At 45.0% G+C, this 21,406-nt stretch overlaps 1 protein-coding gene across 7 annotated transcripts in view; it reads left to right on the forward strand.

Moving 5' to 3' along the window:
• ADAMTSL2 (ADAMTS like 2) overlaps positions 1-9,143 on the forward strand; it is a 51,470-nt gene extending 42,327 nt beyond the window's left edge. For 6 of the 7 annotated variants that reach the window (XR_008847887.1, XR_008847889.1, XR_008847886.1 and 3 more), the window contains 5 exons: positions 1,678-1,848; positions 2,605-2,781; positions 4,409-4,553; positions 6,360-6,529; positions 8,598-9,143. Coding sequence is in view for 1 of the 7 variants with exons in the window: in XM_056539996.1 (XP_056395971.1) it covers positions 1,678-1,848; positions 2,605-2,781; positions 4,409-4,553; positions 6,360-6,478 (612 nt within the window). In the remaining 6 variants the exon portion in view is untranslated. Of the gene's footprint in view, positions 1-1,677; positions 1,849-2,604; positions 2,782-4,408; positions 4,554-6,359; positions 6,975-8,597 lie in introns of those variants that run through there. The other variant, XM_056539996.1, reaches the window with a different exon arrangement.
• The last annotated feature ends 12,263 nt before the right edge of the window (positions 9,144-21,406 follow it).

Raw genomic sequence — 21,406 nt, forward strand, 5'->3', positions numbered from 1 at the left:
ACTGTGCGCACTGACGGGGACGTCGCGTTGAGGACATCACTCGTCATTGCACACCGCAGCACACAGCGTAATGCAGGACACAGCAGGAGACAGAAGTAGCGTGGACCCCGGGAACAGGTAATTATAAAACCGGGGATGGGGGAGGCAATGGAGCAGCGGCGGCGACAGTCTCTGGCCGGGGCGGTGCGGTGCGGAGGAGGGGGGGTCATTGTGGTGAGCGGGGAATTATCGGATTATCGGCAAGGTAATTGCCGATACCGATAACGTCCAAAATCTTGATTATCGGCCGATAATATCGGCCAAACCGATAATTGGTCGATCCCAAATAGGTAGAGGAGAATAACCTACCAGACCCCGCTGTCCCTGGCATCTTGGCCTTGGGATTTAAAAATAAGGCATTATGAAATTCATCACGTTTACTCCCATTTTCACCTCAAACTGCTTAGATCAGCTAAGGCTTATCCCCCAATGTAATTGGCAACTTTAGCTGCCTTTGATCTCCTGTGTATGACCAGGACGTATAACATGGCCCCCGATGTATGTAAAATATATGCTGGTTTTACAAGACATTTCACATGTCTGGATATCTCTACAGAACAAGCACGAGCGGTTGATCTTGTGCGTTATCAGGCAGCGTCCACAACCAGCCCCAGAGATGTGAATAGCTCCATGCATTATACTCATGCGTTGTACATGATTTACATAGAGAAAAAAAGGAAGCAGTGATCAAACGGAAGCCATATCTCCTTCTCCAGGAGCATTTCTGTCCATTTAGCTGTCGAGAGAAGCAAGGAACAGAAGTCGCGGTAGCCTGAGATGGCAAATGTTCTCTTTAGAAATTGCATCCCTTCTGGTGAAATGATGTTGGTCCATTAAAAGATTTTGCAATCTACAAATAATCCAGTTATCTTCAAGCAAAATGCAACTTCTAAATCTCTTCTAAGGGCATTTAATTGAAATCGCTAGGCAACAGATCCCAGCCCGGCTGCCTATTTATAGTGGAAATTGATGAGTTCCAGGGGAGGTAGAAAGAAGGGATGGAAGAGGCAAAAGCCCATGAGGATCTGGTGGTTAGATTTTAGGTGGTTAGGTAAAACCTCTCTTCGTTTTGTATGCATTGTTTCACATAAAAAGTCCCCCGGCCAATGGACCCAGTTATTTGAGTGGGACAACCTAGAACAAGTCTGTGTAGCCTGCAAAAGTAGTCTACTATACCAGATAGAACTTACCATAACCAGTATTTGAAACTACATGAACTCAAACAGTAGTCACCCAAAGTGGTTGACAAAATGTACCTTGGAAAACACACTTAAGTTGTCCATTCACATTGGTTGGAAAATCATCAAACCTTGGCTGACTATCTTAGGATAGGATTTATAGAGGTCAACTCAATCCCCCCCAATGGCAGAACATTGGATTGGGCTTATTGGATTTCAACATGGTCAATCCTGTGTTTCATTGGAAGAAAAGTGCAGCTTATTTCTCTCGCTCTAGTGAAAACAAATCCATCCTCAGGACTAGCTATAGAAATAGCTGTTGACCAAATGAGTATTCAGCCAACAGTTATCCAAGGTATATAGGGAACCTAAATAAGGATCAGGATGAAAGGTCAATATTCATTTTAAAAAGTGAGATTTATGTCCATTTTGTTGCTCTTCATCCCTCTTCTCCCCACAGTGCAGTGGATCTTGTGGCCAAGGGAAGATGATAAGACACGTGTACTGCAAAACCAGTGATGGCAGAGTGGTCCCTGAGTCCCAGTGCAATCTAGAGACAAAGCCATTGGCCATCCATCCATGTGGGGACAAGAACTGCCCTGCGCAATGGGTGAGCCAAGACTGGGAAAGGGTAAGTTCATCGACTTGTGTATCACAGGCAAAACATGAGGTTGATGTAACAGAAACATTGGCCCTGATTAGTGTTGTGTAGTTTTCAATTTTTTTTCCACGGTATTTACTAAGGTTTCCCTACATTTTGCACTTTTCCCTACGTTTTGCTTTTTTTTTTTTACACATGCTCTGATCTGTCAGGTTTTCCTCAGCTCAAATCCACCACATTTTCTGTGGAAACCTTAATAAATATGTTGGGTTTTTGTGAAAATGTCGGGGACGAGACCCCTTTTTGGAGATCACACACCCACTTTCCTAGATGACCACGGCCCTTTTCCGGGTTTTCTCAGGTAAATGGAGAGTTAGTTGGGTTTTTTCAATTCTGGCGCACATTCTGGCGCAGACAGAAACTCTTTCGCAATGCTCCAGAATCTGGCACACAACCCGACAAAACATGTCGGGTTTACAATAGTAAATGTGGGCCAATGTTCAGGCATTTCTGATTGGTGAGAATGTCTTCCTAATGTGACGATAAAAGTACATGATATACCCCCATACGGCCTATGGCAAAGCTGGTACCAAAAGGGCCTCTAGTGGATTTGCCATTCATTTAACAAGGGACCTGAGCACAATGAGATACAGATTTACTCTAAGCCTATAGGCACATGTTGATAGTACTTGGTTGCTCAGACATATATACTAGCATCTTGTGGGGTTCACACAACTACTAGTAACCCTATTATGAGTTTATTTTGGGTTCACTCCTTTCCTGCAGTGTAACACCACCTGTGGCAGGGGAGCAAAACAACGAGTGGTCCATTGCCTTGAAGTGGCCAGTGGTAAAGTCAAGACTCGCAACCCTTCCGATTGTGACATTGCTAAGAAACCTGCGGAGGAGAGCACCTGCTTCGAGCGACCATGCTTTAAGTGGTATACTACGCCCTGGTCTGAGGTAGGAGACCCTACTACTCTAAACCCTCCACATAAGAGATTTTCAGGCCTCTATGGACATCACAGGGTATCATGCACACGGACTGTTCTTTGGCTGCCAAGAGATGATTAGATTTGGGGTACCGATGCCAGACACAGCTTTACTGCACAGCCTGGCCGGGCTTCACTTCGGTCTTCAGCTGCCAAGATCTAAACAGTGTGCAGCTTGTTTTGGGATACGTCTAATTAACCCCTTGTGACTAGGTTTGTTTTACTTTAGTGTTGAATCCACCAGGCAAGTGCAAACTTCAGCAGTATCGGAATATTACGAATATTAGCAATATTGTCAGATTAAGGTCAAGTAAAGCTTTAGAACTCCAGATTTTGCATAGTGTGTGGACAGTAGATGTTTCCTGAAGATCTACTTAAAGGGGTATTCCAGCAAAAAAAACCTTTTTTTTATATATCAACTGGCTCCAGAAAGTTAAACAGATTTGTAAATTACTTCTATAAAAAAAATCTTAATCCTTTCAGTACTTATGAGCTGAAGTTGAGTTGTTCTTTTCTGTCTAAGTGCTCTCTGATGACACGTGTCTCGGGAACCGCCCAGTTTAGAAGCAAATCCCCATAGCAAACCTCTTCTACTCTGTGCAGTTCCCGAGACAAGCAGAGATGTCAGCAGAGAGCACTGTTGCCAGACAGAAAACAACAACTCAACTTCAGCAGCTGATATTTATTGAAAGGATTAAGGTTTTTTAGTAGAAGTAATTTACAAATCTGTTTAACTTTCTGAAGCCGGTTGATATATTAAAAAAAAGTTTTTTTTTCCTGGAATACCCCTTTAAAGAAGATGTCCAGTGCTAAGAGTTTATCCTCTATCTGCAAGGGCCGAGTCAGGGCCCCCTACGGGAGAACGTGGGGGGTCCCAGAGGATAGAGGATACATTTCTTAGCACTGGACATCTTCTTTAAAGGGGTACTCCGCCCCTAGACATCTTTTCCCTTATCCAAAGGATAGGGGATAAGATGTCTGATCTCGGCTGTGGCACCCCAGACATCCGGGGCAAGGAGTGAACTTCGCTCCCTGCCGTATGACTGTCGATGCGGGGTGGAGGCTCGTGAATTCCAGGCCATGCCCCGCTTGTGACGTCACGGCCACGCCCCCTCAATGCAAGTCTATGGGAGCCGTCACGCCCCCTCCCATAGACTTGCATTGAGGGGGCGTGGCCTTGACGTCACAAGCGGGTGTGACCGTGACATCACGAACCTCCGGCTCTGCACCTGACACTCTAAAAATACGCCGGGTGTAGCAGGAAGATCGCGGGGGTCCCCAGCGGTGGGGTCCCCAGCAGCGGGATCCCCGAGATCAGACATCTTATCCCCTATCAATTGGATAGGGGATAAGATATCTAGGGGCGGAGTACCCCTTTAAGAAACTCCTAGATGGCCACCTGCTCTTCTTTTAAAAAACCCCAATTGTAGATCTACGAATTTTGCCACCACTAAAGACATGAAGCACTCAATATATAAGAATAGAAATGTTTCTGTGTTGCTGGTATCTTCAAATAGATCAAAAATAGTAAATGGATGACATCAATGCACCCTTTAAAGCCAGGTCACTTCTTCACAATGAGCTTTTTGACCTTGCAGTGCAGCAAAACCTGTGGGGTTGGAGTCCGGATGAGGGACGTCAAGTGCTTCCAGGGAAGAGACATAGTTCGTGGCTGCGATCTCTTGGTAAAGCCAATTGGGAAACAGACCTGTGACCTGCAGCCTTGCCCTACTGATCCTCCAGGTGAGTCCTACAGCATAATTTCCAGGGTAGTAGGCTTACCAGTTGCAATGTCCACCTCCACTTTTGGTCCACCTCCATTTTCACATTGCTATACATGTTGACAATGACTATAGCTACCTGTAGTCATCAACCTTGCATCCAAGATGGTTCATCTCCATTGATTTCTCATGAGGGGCACATAATGGTTATTGTCTTACTGCCCCCAACAAAAAGAGAAGAACCAAAACTATAGATGGATGCCCATACACATTAGGTGACATTTGGTGGGACCAGCCAACTATCTAGTCTGTATGAGTATTCCAGGACGACCATTATATGTTGAGATTATTGTATGTTGAGACCATAACTCTGTGGAAACCTGGTAATTGGTGCTGAAGCCCCCAAAATGTCATCCAAAAATAGGAAAAAGTGAGGATTATAGAAAAATGTGTAGATAACTAATATAGATAAAGCAAATTCTTATATATAAAAGTAATAAAGATCTGCTGGGAGCTGTAATCACTGTCTATGTAGAGGACAGGAGCTTCTTCAGGGTCCTGTACAGTACACAGTGTCCTAAAAAAGTAACATGGAGCCGCCCTCACCTGGTGTCCACAGGTACAGGTAAAGAGTACAGAACATGTAATACCTCCTTGTACTGTAGGGGGCGCTACCAGACACCAGTCAGTGCATACACTTCAGTAGTACAGGTAAAGAGTAGTACAGAACATGTAATACCTCCCTGTACTGTAGAAGGCGCTACCAGACGCCAGTCAGTGCATACATTTCAGTAATACAGGTAAAGAGTACAGAACATGTAATACCTCCCTGTACTGTAGGGGGCGCTACCAGACACCAGTCAGTGCATGCACTTCAGTAATACAGGTAAAGAGTAGTACAGAACATGTAATACCTCCCTGTACTGTAGGGGGTGCTACCAGACACCAGTCAGTGCATGCACTTCAGTAATACAGGAAAAGAGTAGTACAGACATGTAATACCTCCCTGAACTGTAGGAGGCGCTACCAGACACCAGTCAGTGTATACACTTCAGTAATACAGGTAAAGAGTAGTACAGAACATGTAATACCTCCCTGTACTGTAGGGGGCACTACCAGACACCAGTCAGTACATGCACTTCAGTAATACAGAGGTTTTACCAGTGAAATGTCCATTCTGATTGGTCAGATCTTCCGGCCATTGACAGGTATCACAGATCTGGACTGTCTGTACATTGTATGGTGAGTCTGGTCTCAAGTTACAATGGTCCAGAAAAGACCGGAATATTGTAACCTGAGGCCATTGTTAGTTGAGGAATCCCTGTCAATAGGTTTGATGAGTAATGTTTGTATGAGATCAGTAAAGTGGTTGTCATCTCTCAATGTTTGGCCAAAGGGCACTTACTCTTTGTGATCCCTCAACTTACAATGGCCTCAGGTTACAAAATGTTCGGTCTTTTCTGGACCATTGTAACTTGTTACCAGACTCACCATACAATGTACAGACAGTCCAGATCGGTGATACCAACGGCTGTCCGGGTATGCTGGGAGTTGTAGTTTTGTAACAGCTGGAGGTCCGCAGTTTGGAGACCACTGGTAGATAGCTTCAGTCTAATTTAAAATATGAGAAAAATCGAGATTAGATACATTGAATCCTGCAGGGATACCTGGAGTATGTCAGGGCCAGTCATTTGTACATAATTGCCTATTATATGACGGGATGCTCTGCCTGGATGCCGTATATCTTATTTATTCCAGTAATTTCGGAACTAATAGGTTCATGCACATTGTCTATCTGTATAACAAGCTCTACCCCTCTTTCCTCTAGATGACAGCTGTCAAGACCAGGCTGGAACAAATTGTGCTTTGGCCATTAAAGTGAATCTGTGCAGTCACTGGTACTACAGCAAGGCCTGCTGCCGGTCCTGCCGCTCTGCCCATTCATAGGAACTTCCCTCTGTGAGACAGAGACACTGCAGGCAAAGGGATACGTGACAGGTACCATGACACTAGGGGGCGCACTGACATACCCAGCCTGTAAGCCCCCAGAAATACTATACCCCCTGGGCACGTAGGGGGAGATTCATCAAAACCTGTGCAGAGGAAAAGTGGGCCAGTTGCCCATAGCAACCAATCAGATTGCTCCTTTCATTTTTAATAAGGCCTCTGCAAAATGAAAGAAGCGAGCTGATTGGTTGCTATGGACAACTGGGCCACTTTCCTTTTGCACTGGTTTTTATAAATCTCCCCCGTAGGGCACCAGTTATACCAATACAGGACCATAGTGGTTGGCTTCGAGGCATGATGCAACGGTTCAGTCATTCCGGGTAACCCCCCCCCCCCCCATAAATCAAAGGTGTTCAAAGGATTTTTGCTGTCTTGAAAGGGTTAAAGGGGTACTCCACCCCCTAGACATCTTATTCCCTATCCTAGCTGCTGGGGACCCCCGGGATCTCGGCTGTGGCACCCCGCTTTCATTACTGCTCAGAGAAAACTCGCTCTGTGCGTAATGACGGGCGATACAGGGGCCGGAGCATCGTGACGTCATGGCTCCACCTCCTCATGATGTTGTGGCCCGCCCCCTTAATGCAAGTCTATGGGAGGGGGCATGGTGGCCAACACGCCCCCTCCCATAGACTTGTATTGAGGGGGCGGAGCCGTCACGATGCTCCGGCCTCTGTATCACCGGTCATTACGTACAGAGCGAGTTTGCTCTGTGCAGTAATGATAGCGGGTGCTGCAGCTGAGATCCCAGCGGGACCCCCACGATCTAATATCTTATCCCCTCTCCTTTGGATAGGGGATAAGATGTCTAGGGGCGGAGTACCCCTTTAAAAAAAAAACATTCTGCTTTCTTTCTGCAAACGGCGCCACCTCTGGTCATGAGCTGTGTCTAAAGAAACCCCCTTGTTCAAATGGAAGGGGATATCAGGCGCAGCCAATGAACCGAGGCAGCACAGTTTTTTGGTTAAAAAAAAAAAGTTGAAAATGTCAAAAAAAATATTTAAAAATCCAATTGACTTGTACATTGTGGCTTTTTACGTGGGGACGTCTCTGGACCCCGAGGCTTGCACTCATCTTGTGGTTAGGTTACTAACGCATACAGTGATCACTGACGTGATCCATCGTTTTACTTCCATATATATAAGCTTTTTAATATCTCCTTAGGCTTCTAGACACAAGTTGATTTAAAGGGGTACTCCGGAGTGGGGAAATAGTTTCAAATCAGCTGGTGCCAGAAAGTTTTACAGGTTTGTGAATTACTTCTGTATAAAAATCTTAATCCTTCCAGTACTTATCAGCTGCTGTATGCTCCAGAGGAAGTTGTGTAGTTCTTTCCAGTCTGAGCACAGTGCTCTCTGCTGACACCTCTGTCCATGTCAGGAACTGTCCAGAGCAGGAGCAAATCCCCATAGCAAACATATGCTGCTCTGGACAGTTCCTGATACGGACAGAGGTGTCAGCAGAGAGCACTGTGGACAGGAAAAAAAAAGAAATCCAAAAAGAAAGGAACTTTCTCTGTAATATACAGGTGCTAATAAGTACTGAAAGGATAAAGATTTTTTAATAGAAGTAATTTACAAATCTGTTTAACTCACTGGAGCCAGTTGATTTTTTATTTATTTTTTTAACCCCTTTAAACAAATGTACATCTCTCGTTCTGATATTGGACTGTTCTCTGCCGGGGAATAGTTTTCAGACCATAAAACCCCTCCTGTTTTGAAACGTTACGAATTTTACGGGGTCTAACATAGTATTGTAGATCTGGTTGAACCTTCCAAGATTGTACCTGGGTTATGTCTGACGGGCCTGATCCCGCTTAGCTGGTGCCCCCCCCCCCCAAGGTAGAAATAGTCCTTGCCAACTGGTGCCAAGGTTCAAGATGACCTCTTGAACCTTTGAGATATTTTTTGAGACATTTTTTTGGGCTTGTATTGGAAGTGTAGGGGTCCTCATACGTGCCTCCTATAACATACTGTGATTTATATGTATTGTATGCATAATGTGGGGGGGAAAGGATTCGACAAAATATGATGTATTTTATGTTTTTCACACTGCACTTTAGTACATCCAGCCCGACCACCACACTTGGGGGCTTCAAAGATCACCCGCTCGGTGGAGTACTCAAGGAAGTTTAGGTGGAACTGTATCCCAAGAGAGTTTTATTTGCTTTCAGGCTGAAGAAAATAGACCCATGCTGCTTTGTCACAATATGTATTTTCTAATTTATCCTGTGTAATTTTATCAGAGACTTTTACCACGGACGGTCGACCTCTGGCGCTGCCGCCATTGCGGAACTTCGTGAGGCCAGCTAAGCTATTGGGTGTGATGGCGTTTGGCAATAGCCAGGAGCCCAGGGGTCATCCAGTCTGACCTCTAACGCATTCCACATACGGAAAGAAGTTTAGTTATTGTTCACATGAACTTGTAATATGAAGGTGTATACTTTTAGAATGATGTATCCGTACATACAACAGTTATTCTCGTGAGCTGTACAGAATTATAATCTTATTACAGACTGACTAATCTAAGGGTCCAACCCTCGATGGGCATCTTGAAGGCAACGACTCAAAGCTTCTTATAATCCACTTTTTGTCCAATGATTTTTTTTTAGAGATGAGCGAACTTACAGTAAATTCGATTCGTCACGAACTTCTCGGCTCGGCAGTTGATGTCTTTTCCTGCATAAATGAGTTCAGCTTTCAGGTGCTCCCGTGGGCTGGAAAAGGTGGATACAGTCCAGGGAGACTCTTTCCTAGGACTGTATCCACCTTTTCCAGCCCACCGGAGCACCTGAAAGCTGAACTAATTTATGCAGGAAAAGTCATCAACTGCCGAGCCGAGAAGTTTGTGACGAATCGAATTTACTGTAAGTTCGCTCATCTCTAATTTTTTTTATTAAAGGGGGTTATCCAGGAAAAAAAAATGTTTTTATATATCAACTGGCTCCAGAAAGTTAAACAGATTTGTATATTACTTCTATTAAAAAAAAATCTTAATCCATTCAGCACTTATGAGCTGCTGAAGTTGAGTTGTTCTTTTCTGTCTAAGTGCTCTCGGATGACACCTGTCTCGGGAACCGACCAGTTTAGAAGCAAATCCCCATAGCAAACCTCTTCTACTCTGTGCAGTTCCCGAGACAAGCAGAGATGTCAGCAGAGAGCACTGTTGCCGGACAGAAAACAACAACTCAACTTCAGCAGCTGATAATTATTGAAAGGATTAAGATTTTTTTTAATAGAAGAAATTTACAAATCTGTTTAACTTTCTGGAGCCAGTTGATATAAAAAAATGTTTTTTCCTGGAATACCCATTTAATTGTATCCTTCCAACCACAGTGCCACACCTGTCCATAGGTTGTGTACGGTATTGCAACTCCATTGGAATTAAAGGGGTACTCCACCCCTAGACATCTTATCCCCTATCCAAAGGATGTCTGATCGCATGGACCCCTACGATCTCGGCTGCGGCACCCCGAGCATCTGGTGAACGGAGCGAACGGAGCGATGTGATGGCCATGCCCTGCTCGTGATGTCACAGCCACGCCCCCTCAATGCAAGTCTATGGGAGGGGGCGTGACTTACGTCACGCCCCCTCCCATAGACTTGCACTGAGGGGACGTGCCCGTGACGTCACGAGCAGGGCATGGCCGTGACGTCACGAGTCTCTGGCGCTGCACCTGACGCTCTAAACGAACACCGGGTACAGCAGGGGCGGAGTACTCCTTCAATAAAGCTAAGTTGCAGTACAGTGTTCAACCTTGTGAATATGCGTGGTGCTGTTTTCAGAAGACAGCAGTCATATTTTTGTAATCTGGGACAACCATAGAAAGTGAAGTTCTGACTGGGATCCCCAGCTACCGGCTGTGATCGGTCCCTATGATGAGTTTGTCATAGGGATATGGATTGGATTAGAGATGAGTGGATTTACAGTAAATTCGATTCGTCACGAACTTCTCGGCTCGGCAGTTGATGGTTATCCTGCATAAATTAGTTCAGCTTTCAGGTGCTACGGTGGGCTGGAAAAGGCGGATACAGTCCTAGGAAAGAGTCTCCTAGGACTGTATCCACCTTTTCCAGCCCACCGGAGCACCGGAAAGCTGAACTCATTTATGCAGGAAAAGTCATCAACTGCCGAGCCTAGAAGTTCGTGACGAATCGAATTTACTGTAAATTCGCTCATCTCTAGATTGGATCTAAACTACCATCCACATCAATGGGGAAGTGTTGTCATGGGCCCATCGTGGACGTGAAGCTGCAGGTTTCAAACTTGTATCTTCAATTAGTGATATTGGCACGCAAAAAAAAAATTATAATAATTATTAAAAACAAAAGAAGAAAAAAAAAAACCATTGAGCATTGCCTCCAAGATGCATTCAACAGGGTCATATATGGCAACTCAGATATATCGAAATTTTTCATCTACGCTTTTTACTAAAGAAACTTGCCTGGACTTTGTATCGGAGCAGAACGAGCTTTCATTGCAGTATATTTGCTATAAATAATTCACTTTATTCACATATAATGGTCCTTTATGGTAACTTCTGTGTACATTGCAATAAACATTGGTATTTATAGTACTCGGCCTGCCTTCTTTCTTCATACATGCTTACCTTGGTTATGGGTGTCCATACATCACGAGGGTTATATAAGAAATGACTGTGCTGTCGGCCCAGCTGTTTTTTTTTTGCAGTTCGTGTGACCCCCATTGACTTTAATGGTAGTTATAGTAATGTGATATTCTCTGTTTCTGCACCTCTTTACAAGCGGTGCTATGATAGAAATACAACTCTTATTATTATGTAAACTGCATAAGGCTGGGTCCACATTACGTTTTTGCCATACTGTTTTCAATCTGTTTTTCTAAAGAAAACCGTATGGCAAAAAACAGATGGAACAGTATGGAAAAAAGTAAACCGTATGCGTTTTTAAACAGTATACTGTTTTTAAAAGTGCATACAGTTCCGTCAGTTTTTATTTTAAAAAAAACATACGTTTTTGAAAATGCTGTCCATTTTTAATGGGAGGGGTCTTGGGTGGGGACTTTAGGATTCAAATGCGCATGTGCAAAGTAAAAACGTATACGTTTTTCCCGTATGGAACCGTATACATGTGCGTTTCCCATTGACGTCCATGTTAAAAAAAAAACGTATGCGGTTGCAGTACAGTTTTTAAACAAAATTGTGGTCAACCACGGTTTTGACTCCGGTTTAAAAACCGTACTGCAACCGCATACGTTTTTTTTAACATGGACGTCAATGGGAAACGCACATGTATATGGTTCCATACGGGAAAAACGTATATGTTTTTACTTTGCACATGCGCATTTGAATCCTAAAGTCCCCACCCAAGACCCCTCCCATTAAAAATGGACAACATTTTCAAAAGCGTATGGTTTTAAAAAAAAATAAAAACTGATGGAACTGTATGCACTTTTAAAAACAGTATACTGTTTAAAAACGCATACGGTTTACTTTTTTTCCATACTGTTCCATACGTTTTTTTGCCATACGGTTTTCTTTAGAAAAACGGATTGAAAACAGTATGGCAAAAACGTGATGTGAACCCAGCCTAAGGCAGCATGTTTGGCTGTTTTGGCTTCCTGACCACCTTCGGTAACCCTAGGCTGGCAGGGGAAGAAGCCCCTCACCCCTGAGTTAGGTGCAGGTTCAAGAGGTAAAACCCGCATTTATTGGATGTGGATGTGCCATAAATGTTCAGTGGAAACACTTCTTTAAAAAAAAGGGTATTCGGCTTAAAATTTAAATAAAGAAAAGTACTATTTTTTCAACAAACAGTGGCATTCTTGTCCATTGGGCGTATCTGGTATTTCAGCTCAGCTTCAAGCACTTGAATGGAATAGGAGATGCCCTATTACAGGGAAGTTATTCCCTCGAACTTCCCTTCTCCATTTCTGTAATACACACCTCCAGATCAAACCTTAAAACGCAAGTCCAAAGCTGCAATCCTACCAATTCGGCACAGACCAGTGCAGAGAGACTCGGCTGACACATGGTGGTACAGTCACCAAGGCAACCATGAAAAACCCAGCGAGTTCCATGTACAAACCATTTTCGGACGAACGGGACCCGAGCACAGGACTTGCATATAATTGTCTCGTTGACTGTACCGCCTAGTGGCGTCTCACTGTACCAATCTGTGCAGAGAAAAACATACTTGCTCCTGCTCACTGCTCCCCTCCATCCAGTTCCCTGATGATCCTTCTTCTTACTGCTTCCACAAGCTCATGAGGCAGGACCTGCCCCGTCAGCCAATTACTGGTACAGTAAGAAGAAGGTTGGGGGAGCAGGCTGAGGCAAATGGGAGCTGCATGGAACTGGGGTAAGTATGCATGCCTTTTCTTTTCTATTAACACCCCCAGGCTGTATTACCCTTTTAATAGATGTTGAATTAAACAGAGGCAGTCTTTGTTTAGAATGTTGGATGTGGTGTTGGACCCTCAAATTAAGGTTCAGGAAAGTTAAGAAAAATACAAATGCCCCAAAGCCACCACAAAACCTGTTATGTGTCCCCTGTAGTTATCCATCTAGTTTTTGTAGCTCTTGTGGCCCCTGAAGTCTCCTTAATATTCTTTTTTCTTGGCTTTCAGCTTAGACTACAACTCCCAGAAGTCAGTGCGGCTCTGTGTAATAGCTGCCAGCCAATTGCTTTTATTTACTATCTGTGTGCATGCTGTGTTGTTGTCAGCAGCACACACTACATGTCTTTTCTTTTAAACTATCCTTCCCCCCAGCAATAAATCATGTTATGCTCTGAATGGCAGCAGTCAGTGATTAGATCTACAGCAGGAAAAGAGCAGCGTTATGTGCTGAAAAGACTTCTCTGCCGGCAAAATCCTCACACAAGGAGAGGGAGGGGGAGAGGGAGGGGGATGGGTGGCTGTAAAGCCAGAAATCACATGGTGTTTGTCTTCCAGGAGGCTAGGGGTTAGGTCTCAGTAAGGGGTTTACACAAAGACAAGCAGGATCTGAATATGATGTCTTTCTCTCACCTGCATGTAAGTGACAGCTGAAAGAGGGAAACTGCTCTATATAGCTAATGAATGATAATTAGACAAATAAATAGGTTGGTGAGATGGAAAGGATGGGCTATGGGTTTAGTTCCCTGGAGTACCCCTTTAAAGAAGCTGAACCGGCATCAGACAGAGTATCCCTAGAAAAAACATCACACAAGATCAGTCTTTACAAAATCTCCAAATAGTCATTTATTTCAATTCATTGTCTGTGTGTCCTGAAATATTCTACAACAAATTAACAAATGTGCATTTTTTGTTTATTGTTGTGAAACATAAATTTCCATAGGCTGAAATAAATATATTGAGTATAAATAGAATAAAAGCAAGCAATGACCAAATGGCAAGAAAAATAACCAAAATAGCTTGAGTTGCCTATACACGATGGAAGCACCATTTGGTGAGATGTAGCCAGATTCCCTACAATGTAGTCTCATGTACATCCGGGAGGGCAGCCTATCCATTCAGAAGGAACCAGAGACAGAGCCCAGTCTATAGTAAGAGTGCAGCCTGTCATTTTACTGCTAGACCATAACCATCTTTTCTCCAGCAACCAAAGGAATTACTGAGAGACCAACCTAATACCCAGCAACCAGGAGAATAATTAGAACTCCTGCCTATCTATTTTCCAGCAACCAGAGGAATCACTGAGAGTGCAGCCTATCTAACCTCTAACAACCAGGGAAATCCTTAAAGGGTTACTCCGCCCCCAGACATCTTATCCCCTATCCTTTGGGATATCTGAGATGTCTGTTACTGTGCAGCTGTGTGTCCCTGCTATCTCTGTGCAGCAGAGATTATTTAGAACGCTGGGTGCGTAGCGGCAGGGTTCTTGAAGTCACGGCCACACCACTCGTGATGTCACGCCACACCCCCCAATGCAAGTCTATGGGAGGGGTTGTGGTGGCGGGACGTGGTGTGACGTCACAAGGGGCATGGCTGTGATGTCACGACCCCCGCTGCCCACTCCAAGCATTAAGAACAAAATATTCCGAACATTGGGGCACCAGAGTACCCCTTTAAGAAGGCAACTTGTCTATTCTCCAGTAACCACAGGAAACTTTGGGTATGCAGGTTATCTATTTTCCATAAAACAAAGGAATCATTAATAGTGTGCAGCCTATCTATTTTATAGTAACTAAAATAATCACTGAGAGTGCAGCCTATCTGTTCTCCAGCAACCAGAGGAATGACTGAGAGTGCAGCCTATCTGTTCTCCAGCAACCAGAGGAATGACTGAGAGTGCAGCCTATCTGTTCTCCAGCAACCAGAGGAATGACTGAGAGTGCAGCCTATCTGTTCTCCAGCAACCAGAGGAATCACTGAGGGTGCAGCCTATCTGTTCTCCAGCAACCAGCGGAATCACTGAGAGTGCAGCCTATCTGTTCTCCAGCAACCAGAGGAATCACTGAGAGTGCAGCCTATCTGTTCTCCAGCAACCAGAGGAATCATTCAGTGTGCAGCCTTTATATATATACGCCAATGGCATAGTTTAGATAGTTTAGATACAACAACATTACCATTACTATCTATTTACTATGAAGAGGAGAAAGACTATTATGTGTAGCCTATCCCTGCTATGGAAACCAAAGTTGCTCTATAGAAGCCAGATATATAATTCAGAGAGCAGTTTATCTAGTAGTGGTTTGACGGACGGTATAGGCTGCTATGTAATGTCTTTAGATAGCTCAAAAGACTGTTCTCTCATTGATGTCTCTGAACTTTGACACCCCTAAGCAAAGCACTAGGAAGCGGAGCTATCATTGACCTCAATCTATTGGTGGTCTTTGAGCCACAACTATCATTGAGTTTAGGTCTTTGAGCCAGAACTATCATTGAGTTTAGCCAATCACTGAACCAAGATTAAGTATAGCCTATCGATGGACTAGAAGACAGAACCATAACTGACTTTAGACAATGACTGCTCCAGAAACCAAAACCATCACTGAGATTGTTTTATTAATGGACTACGGTCAGAACCGTCCCTGAGCTTTGTCTCCCCTTGTCCACATTTTCTCGTACCCTTGGTTGACCTTGATTTCATCCATATGTCTAGCCTAATAATGGCTTAGGAACTAAAGCTATGAGTGAGTTAAGGCTAGGAGGAAGAAGCAGTAGCCAGAACAATCATTGAGCTTAGCGCACAAGGAACCGGAACGCACAAGGAACTGAGTTAAGGGGGTACTCCGCCCGTAGACATCTTATCCCGTATGCAAAGGATAGGGGATAAGATGTATGATCACGGTGCTGCACCCGTTTAGAGCATTGGGTGCAGCGTCGGAGGCTCATGACGTCAGGGCCACGCTCTGCTTGTGACGTCACAGCCATGCCCCCTCAATGCAAGTCTATGGGAGCCGTCACGCCCCCTCCCATAGACTTGCATTGAGGGGGTGTTGCCGTGACGTCATGAGCCTCTGCCCCGCATCGCTAGTCATCCGGCAGCACGGAGCGAAGTTCGCTCCATGCATCGGATGTCTGGGGTGTCGCAGCCGAGATCACGGAGGCCCCCAGCTGCGGGAACCCTGCGATCAGACATCTTATGGATAGGGGATAGGATGTCTAGGGGCAGAGTACCCCTTTAAGCTTTCCATGCCCTAAGCACCTGTGGCCCATCTAAAAGTCCAAAACTCTCTAGGAACCGGTGACATCACTTTAGCCAGACTGATGCCCCCCCCCCCCCGGAATGGGTAGGCTTAATTTTTCACGTATATTGCTTCAGCCCAAAAAATGTCTGCCTTCACCATGTAGAGGCAACAGATACATCTTTGAAGCCACAGAGCTCTTCATAAAGCAGCACAAATGATTCGTCTTCTAAAGTAGAAAATGCACAATTCACGTTCCTGAGCAAACAGTGAGACTGCGAGCAAGTCACACACCCCGAACACGACCTCCACTGACATGAATGAAAGATGCATGAAAGACCATATCAGTTCCATCGTCACATGAGACGGCGAGGCGTTGACCATTGCGAGGCGTTGACCATGATACTGTGAAGTTTTTCGACAGTCCGGTGAATTATACATGGGCTTCATGTCGACTCAGATCATTTGCCAACACATTTCTGGTTCGTGGCGGATTGGTCAATGTATTTGAAGGGTCAATGTCCCGCTCCCGTTCTGTAGTGATTGTAGAAACAGGATCCATAAATCTGCACCTACCCCAAGTCCCATACCATATTAATACATTTTACAGATACATTTGACCCCATTGGATTCTTCCGAGGCTTTTCCGCTAAACATATATTATTTTATATTATTTTCAAGAAAACTCCCTTTTTATTGCTAAGTTTGTCACTCCGGTGACTTTGCTGCTGAAAACAGGAGTCAGTAAGAAAGAAACTCTGGACTGTGGGTCATGTAATGTAGGCCATGAGATGTCAATGACTGGCCCCAGATTAACATTTCACCACTAGGGCCAGTGTGAGTGTAATGGATCTTTTCGGAATAGACCCTAAGTCTTGGGGCGTTACTTGGTACAGACTTTCCCATCAGATTAAACCAAAAAGAAGTCAAATCATGAAATGCAAAGGATCTCCATCCCATGCTCCTTACTATGGGAGACCTTAAAGGGGTAATCGGCCCCTAGACATCTTATCCCTTATCCAAAGGATACGGGATAAGATGTCTGATTGCGGGGGTCCCGCCGCTGGGGACCCCAGCGATCTCGGCTGCGGCACCCCAGACATCCGGTGCATGGAGCGAACTTAGCTCCGTGCTGGATGACTGGCGATACGGGGCGGAGGCTCATGACATCACGGTCACGCCCCGCTCGTGACGTCACGGCCATGCCCCCTCAATGCAAGTCTATGGGAGAGTCTATGGCCCTCTCCCATAGACTTGCATTGAGGGGGCGTAGCCGTGAAGTCACAAGCGGGGCGCACCCGTGATGTTATGAGCCTCCGGTGCAGTACCCGACTCTCTAAACAAACGCCGGGTGCAGCAGGGAGATCACGGGGGTTCCCACCAGTGGCGGGACCCCCGCAACCAGACATCTTATCCCCTATCCTTTGGATAGGGGATAAGATGTCTAGGGGCGGAGTCCCCCTTTAAAAATCTCCAGTGCCAACAATGGTCATTGAGGGTTCTAAACAGGAATCAAGTCCTGCAGGAACACATGGGAACGGAGTGACTGCACTTTTTCCACCGCAGGAACACCATTCCCATTAGCAGGAGTCCTGCAGGACCTGCCCTTGAGTGGAAATATTAGGTTTGCACACTTTTCTTTTCCCAGGACTTGACCCCAATTCTAAATGAATGCCCCATCTCCACCACACTTTTAAAAGTATTGTGTGAACATAGACTTATGTATACTTGGACATACTAGGCCTTGGTTGTGTTACTGCAGAAAACTGGAGAAGATTCCTGCTACTTTTGGAACTACATTTTTCCGATGGTATCTGCTCACTTTTTGGCAAATAAATAAAGATGCTCGTAGCCCATGATTTTTTTCATCTGCTGATATCTAACACAATGACCAAAGACAACGTGGTTGTGTCCCACCAAAAATATTCAGTTCCCCCTCACCTCATACTCAGTGGTTTACTTTTATGATCAAATGTTCATAAGATCTACAAAAAATTCAGATACAATAAAAAAGTAAGACATTGTCACAACCAGAAAACTTCCCTTCTTACACTACACACATGGACACGGACCAATTGGGAAGACATATTTGAGGTACGTCCGGCCGGCCGGCCTTCGACCCTTTGTTATGGGCTTCTCAGGGGAGATTTATCAAAACCTGTCCAGAAGAAAAGTTGCCCATAGCAACGAATCAGATCGCTTCTTTCATTTTTAACAAGGCCTCTGCAAAATGAAAGAAGCGATCTGATTGGTTGCTATGGGCAACTGGTCAACTTTTCATCTAGACAGGTTTTGATAAATCTCCCCCATTGACCTTCTTTACCACAGCTGGGCCCATTTGGAAGAGGCTGCCCAAATCAAGCTTGCCCCATTGCCCTATACAGAAGAGCAAGAGGGTTCATAGCAGGAGGGTTGTCAACAAACATTGGGCCGGAATCAGCACCGGCAGGGGGCACCATTTGGTTTGCTTCTATTTACGTTCCTGTCAATGGAAAGTGTCATAAAAGTTCCCCATAGGGATGACTAAGCTGGCATCGCCTTTCACCTGACAGACATCACGGTCCGGACTCCATGTACCGGGGCTCTGTTATATTATAGATGAAGCTGGTAATTCTGCTCCACAGAGTTGTACTGAAGTGTAACTAGAGATTACCATGCGGGGAAGGATGACTGACCTACAATGACAAACAGGCCCCTTACTTAAGGCAAAGCTGGCCATAGGCCTAACACAGCTATCCGGACAATAATCCACTTCAGAGCAGAGAGGGCCAGTTATTTCTAGTCAGATAAGTGGCTACTGAACACCACCGATGCCGCTTATCTCAAGGAAATGGAGAAATCATGGTCTACTTAAACTAACATATTGCAGGCACCCAGATATCCAGGCCCCGGACCTGCTGTGTTGTAGGGGCCGTACTGTTTGAGGCAAGGGTACTCCACTGCCCCAGCGTTCGAAACATTTAGTTCCGAACGCTGGGTGCGGGCTTCGGTGGTCGTCATGCCCCCCGTGACGGCCACCACACCCCCTCCCATAGACTTGCATTGAGGGGGCATGCCGTGACGCCACGAGGGGCGTGGCGACCCCCGAAGCCCGCACCCACCTTCCGGAACTAAATGTGTCGAACGCTGGGGCAGTGGAGTACCCTTTAAAGGGCATGTTCACCTTAAAAGACAAGATATAGCATATATTTGTGAACACTTTATTTCCTTTTCCGCACAGTATATCACTTGTGAGAGCACAACTTTATGCTCCAGAGCTGCTTTTCCGCATACAATAGGGGATCGGTTGTTTCATATCTAACTGGAAGTTCTCAGCATTGGAGATAAGGCAGATTAAAGGGTGATAATGGGGGTGGTGGGGGGGGGGAAGGGACTCGTTCACACTAACCACAATTCATAAGCAATTATTCCTGCCATCCCTTTCTGACAACACTATTATGGTCTGGAATATTTTTATAAACTATATACAGGGAATTCCTTTATGATGGCCATACACAGAAATTAGCTGCTGATCAAACTTTGATCCCCCAATACACATGCATGCTCAGCCTGGCCAAGCATACATGTGTTCTGAATTGGCACAGGGGGAAAAGCCACTTGTAGTCCGCTCAGGCGGTGGCTTATCTCCCCAAGAACATGGGATTGGGCAATTAAAATTGAACATGCCCGATCCTTCAATCCAAGATACTCCTTGCATTTGGAAAACTTTCAGACTCTTTCAATTTTTTCCTTTTTTTTGTAGTTTTTTTCATATTCAAAAGTTTATTGAGATATAAAGAATAACTCAGGGTACAGAAAATAAAACAGGGCAAGAGAAAACAAGGGCTTAAGAAGCAGCCTCATAATTAGGAACAAACACAATTTTTTATTTTATTATGTTGCGGCCTTGTTCTAAAATAAAAAAAAATTTAAATTCAGGTTTTCCACCATCATTCTGCCCTCAATACCCCATAAACACAAAAGTGAAAACAGAATTTTAGATACTTCTAATTTATTTCTCTAAACAAAAAAACAAAAAAACAAAAAAGAGAAACTAAAGTATTCCCTTTGCTATGACACTTAAAATTTAGTTCTGGCTCCTCCCATTTCTCTTATCATCTCTGAGATGTTTCTCCACCTTGGTTGGACTCACCGGTGGTAAATTCATCTGAATGGACAGCATTTGGGAAGTCACAGCCCTGTCTATATAGGGTCTCACAGGTGACAATATATATCAGAGCAAAAACCAAGACATGAGGGGGAAAAGAACTGCCTGTAGAGATCAGAGACAAGATTGTGTGGAGGTACAGTTCTGGAGAAATGTGTAAAAATATTTCAGCTGCACTGAAAGTTCCCAAAAGAACAGTGGCCTCCATAATTCTTATATGGAAGAAGTTTGGAACAACAAGGACTCTTCCTAAAGCTGCTCACCAAACTTAATATTTTGGGGGAGCTTAGCCTTGGTAATACAGATGACCGAGAACACAATGGTTACTGAAGCTTCTCTTCAATAAAAGACACATGAAATCTGTCTGGAGTTTGTAACAAAAAGCCGACTGTGAGAAACAAGATTCTCTGGTCTAGGGAAACCACAATTGAACTTTCTGGCCTCAAATCTAAGCATCATATCTGGAGGAAACCAGGCCCTGCCCATCACCTGCCCAATACCATCCCTACAGTGAAGTATGGTGGGGGCAGCATCATGATTGGAGGAAACTAGGCACTGCCCATCACCTGCCCAATACCATCCCTGCAGTGATCATGGTGGGGGCAGCATCATGATTGGAGGAAACTAGGCACTGCCCATCACCTGCCCAATACCATCCCTACAGTGATCATGGTGGGGGCAGCATCATGTCTGGGGGAAACCAGGCACTGCCCATCACCTGCCCAATACCATCCCTACAGTGATCATGGTGGGGGCAGCATCATGTCTGGAGGAAACCAGGCACTGCCCATCACCTGCCCAATACCATCCCTACAGTGATCATGGTGGGGGCAGCATCATGTCTGGAGGAAACCAGGCACTGCCCATCACCTGCCCAATACCATCCCTACAGTGATCATGGTGGGGGCAGCATCATGTCTGGAGGAAACCAGGCACTGCCCATCACCTGCCCAATACCATCCCTACAGTGATCATGGTGGGGGCAGCATCATGTCTGGAGGAAACCAGGTACTGCCCATCACCTGCCCAATACCATCCCTACAGTGATCATGGTGGGGGCAGCATCATGTCTGGGGGAAACCAGGCACTGCCCATCACCTGCCCAATACCATC

This window comes from Hyla sarda, chromosome 9, assembly GCF_029499605.1.
Source record: "Hyla sarda isolate aHylSar1 chromosome 9, aHylSar1.hap1, whole genome shotgun sequence".
Taxonomy (NCBI): domain Eukaryota; kingdom Metazoa; phylum Chordata; class Amphibia; order Anura; family Hylidae; genus Hyla; species Hyla sarda.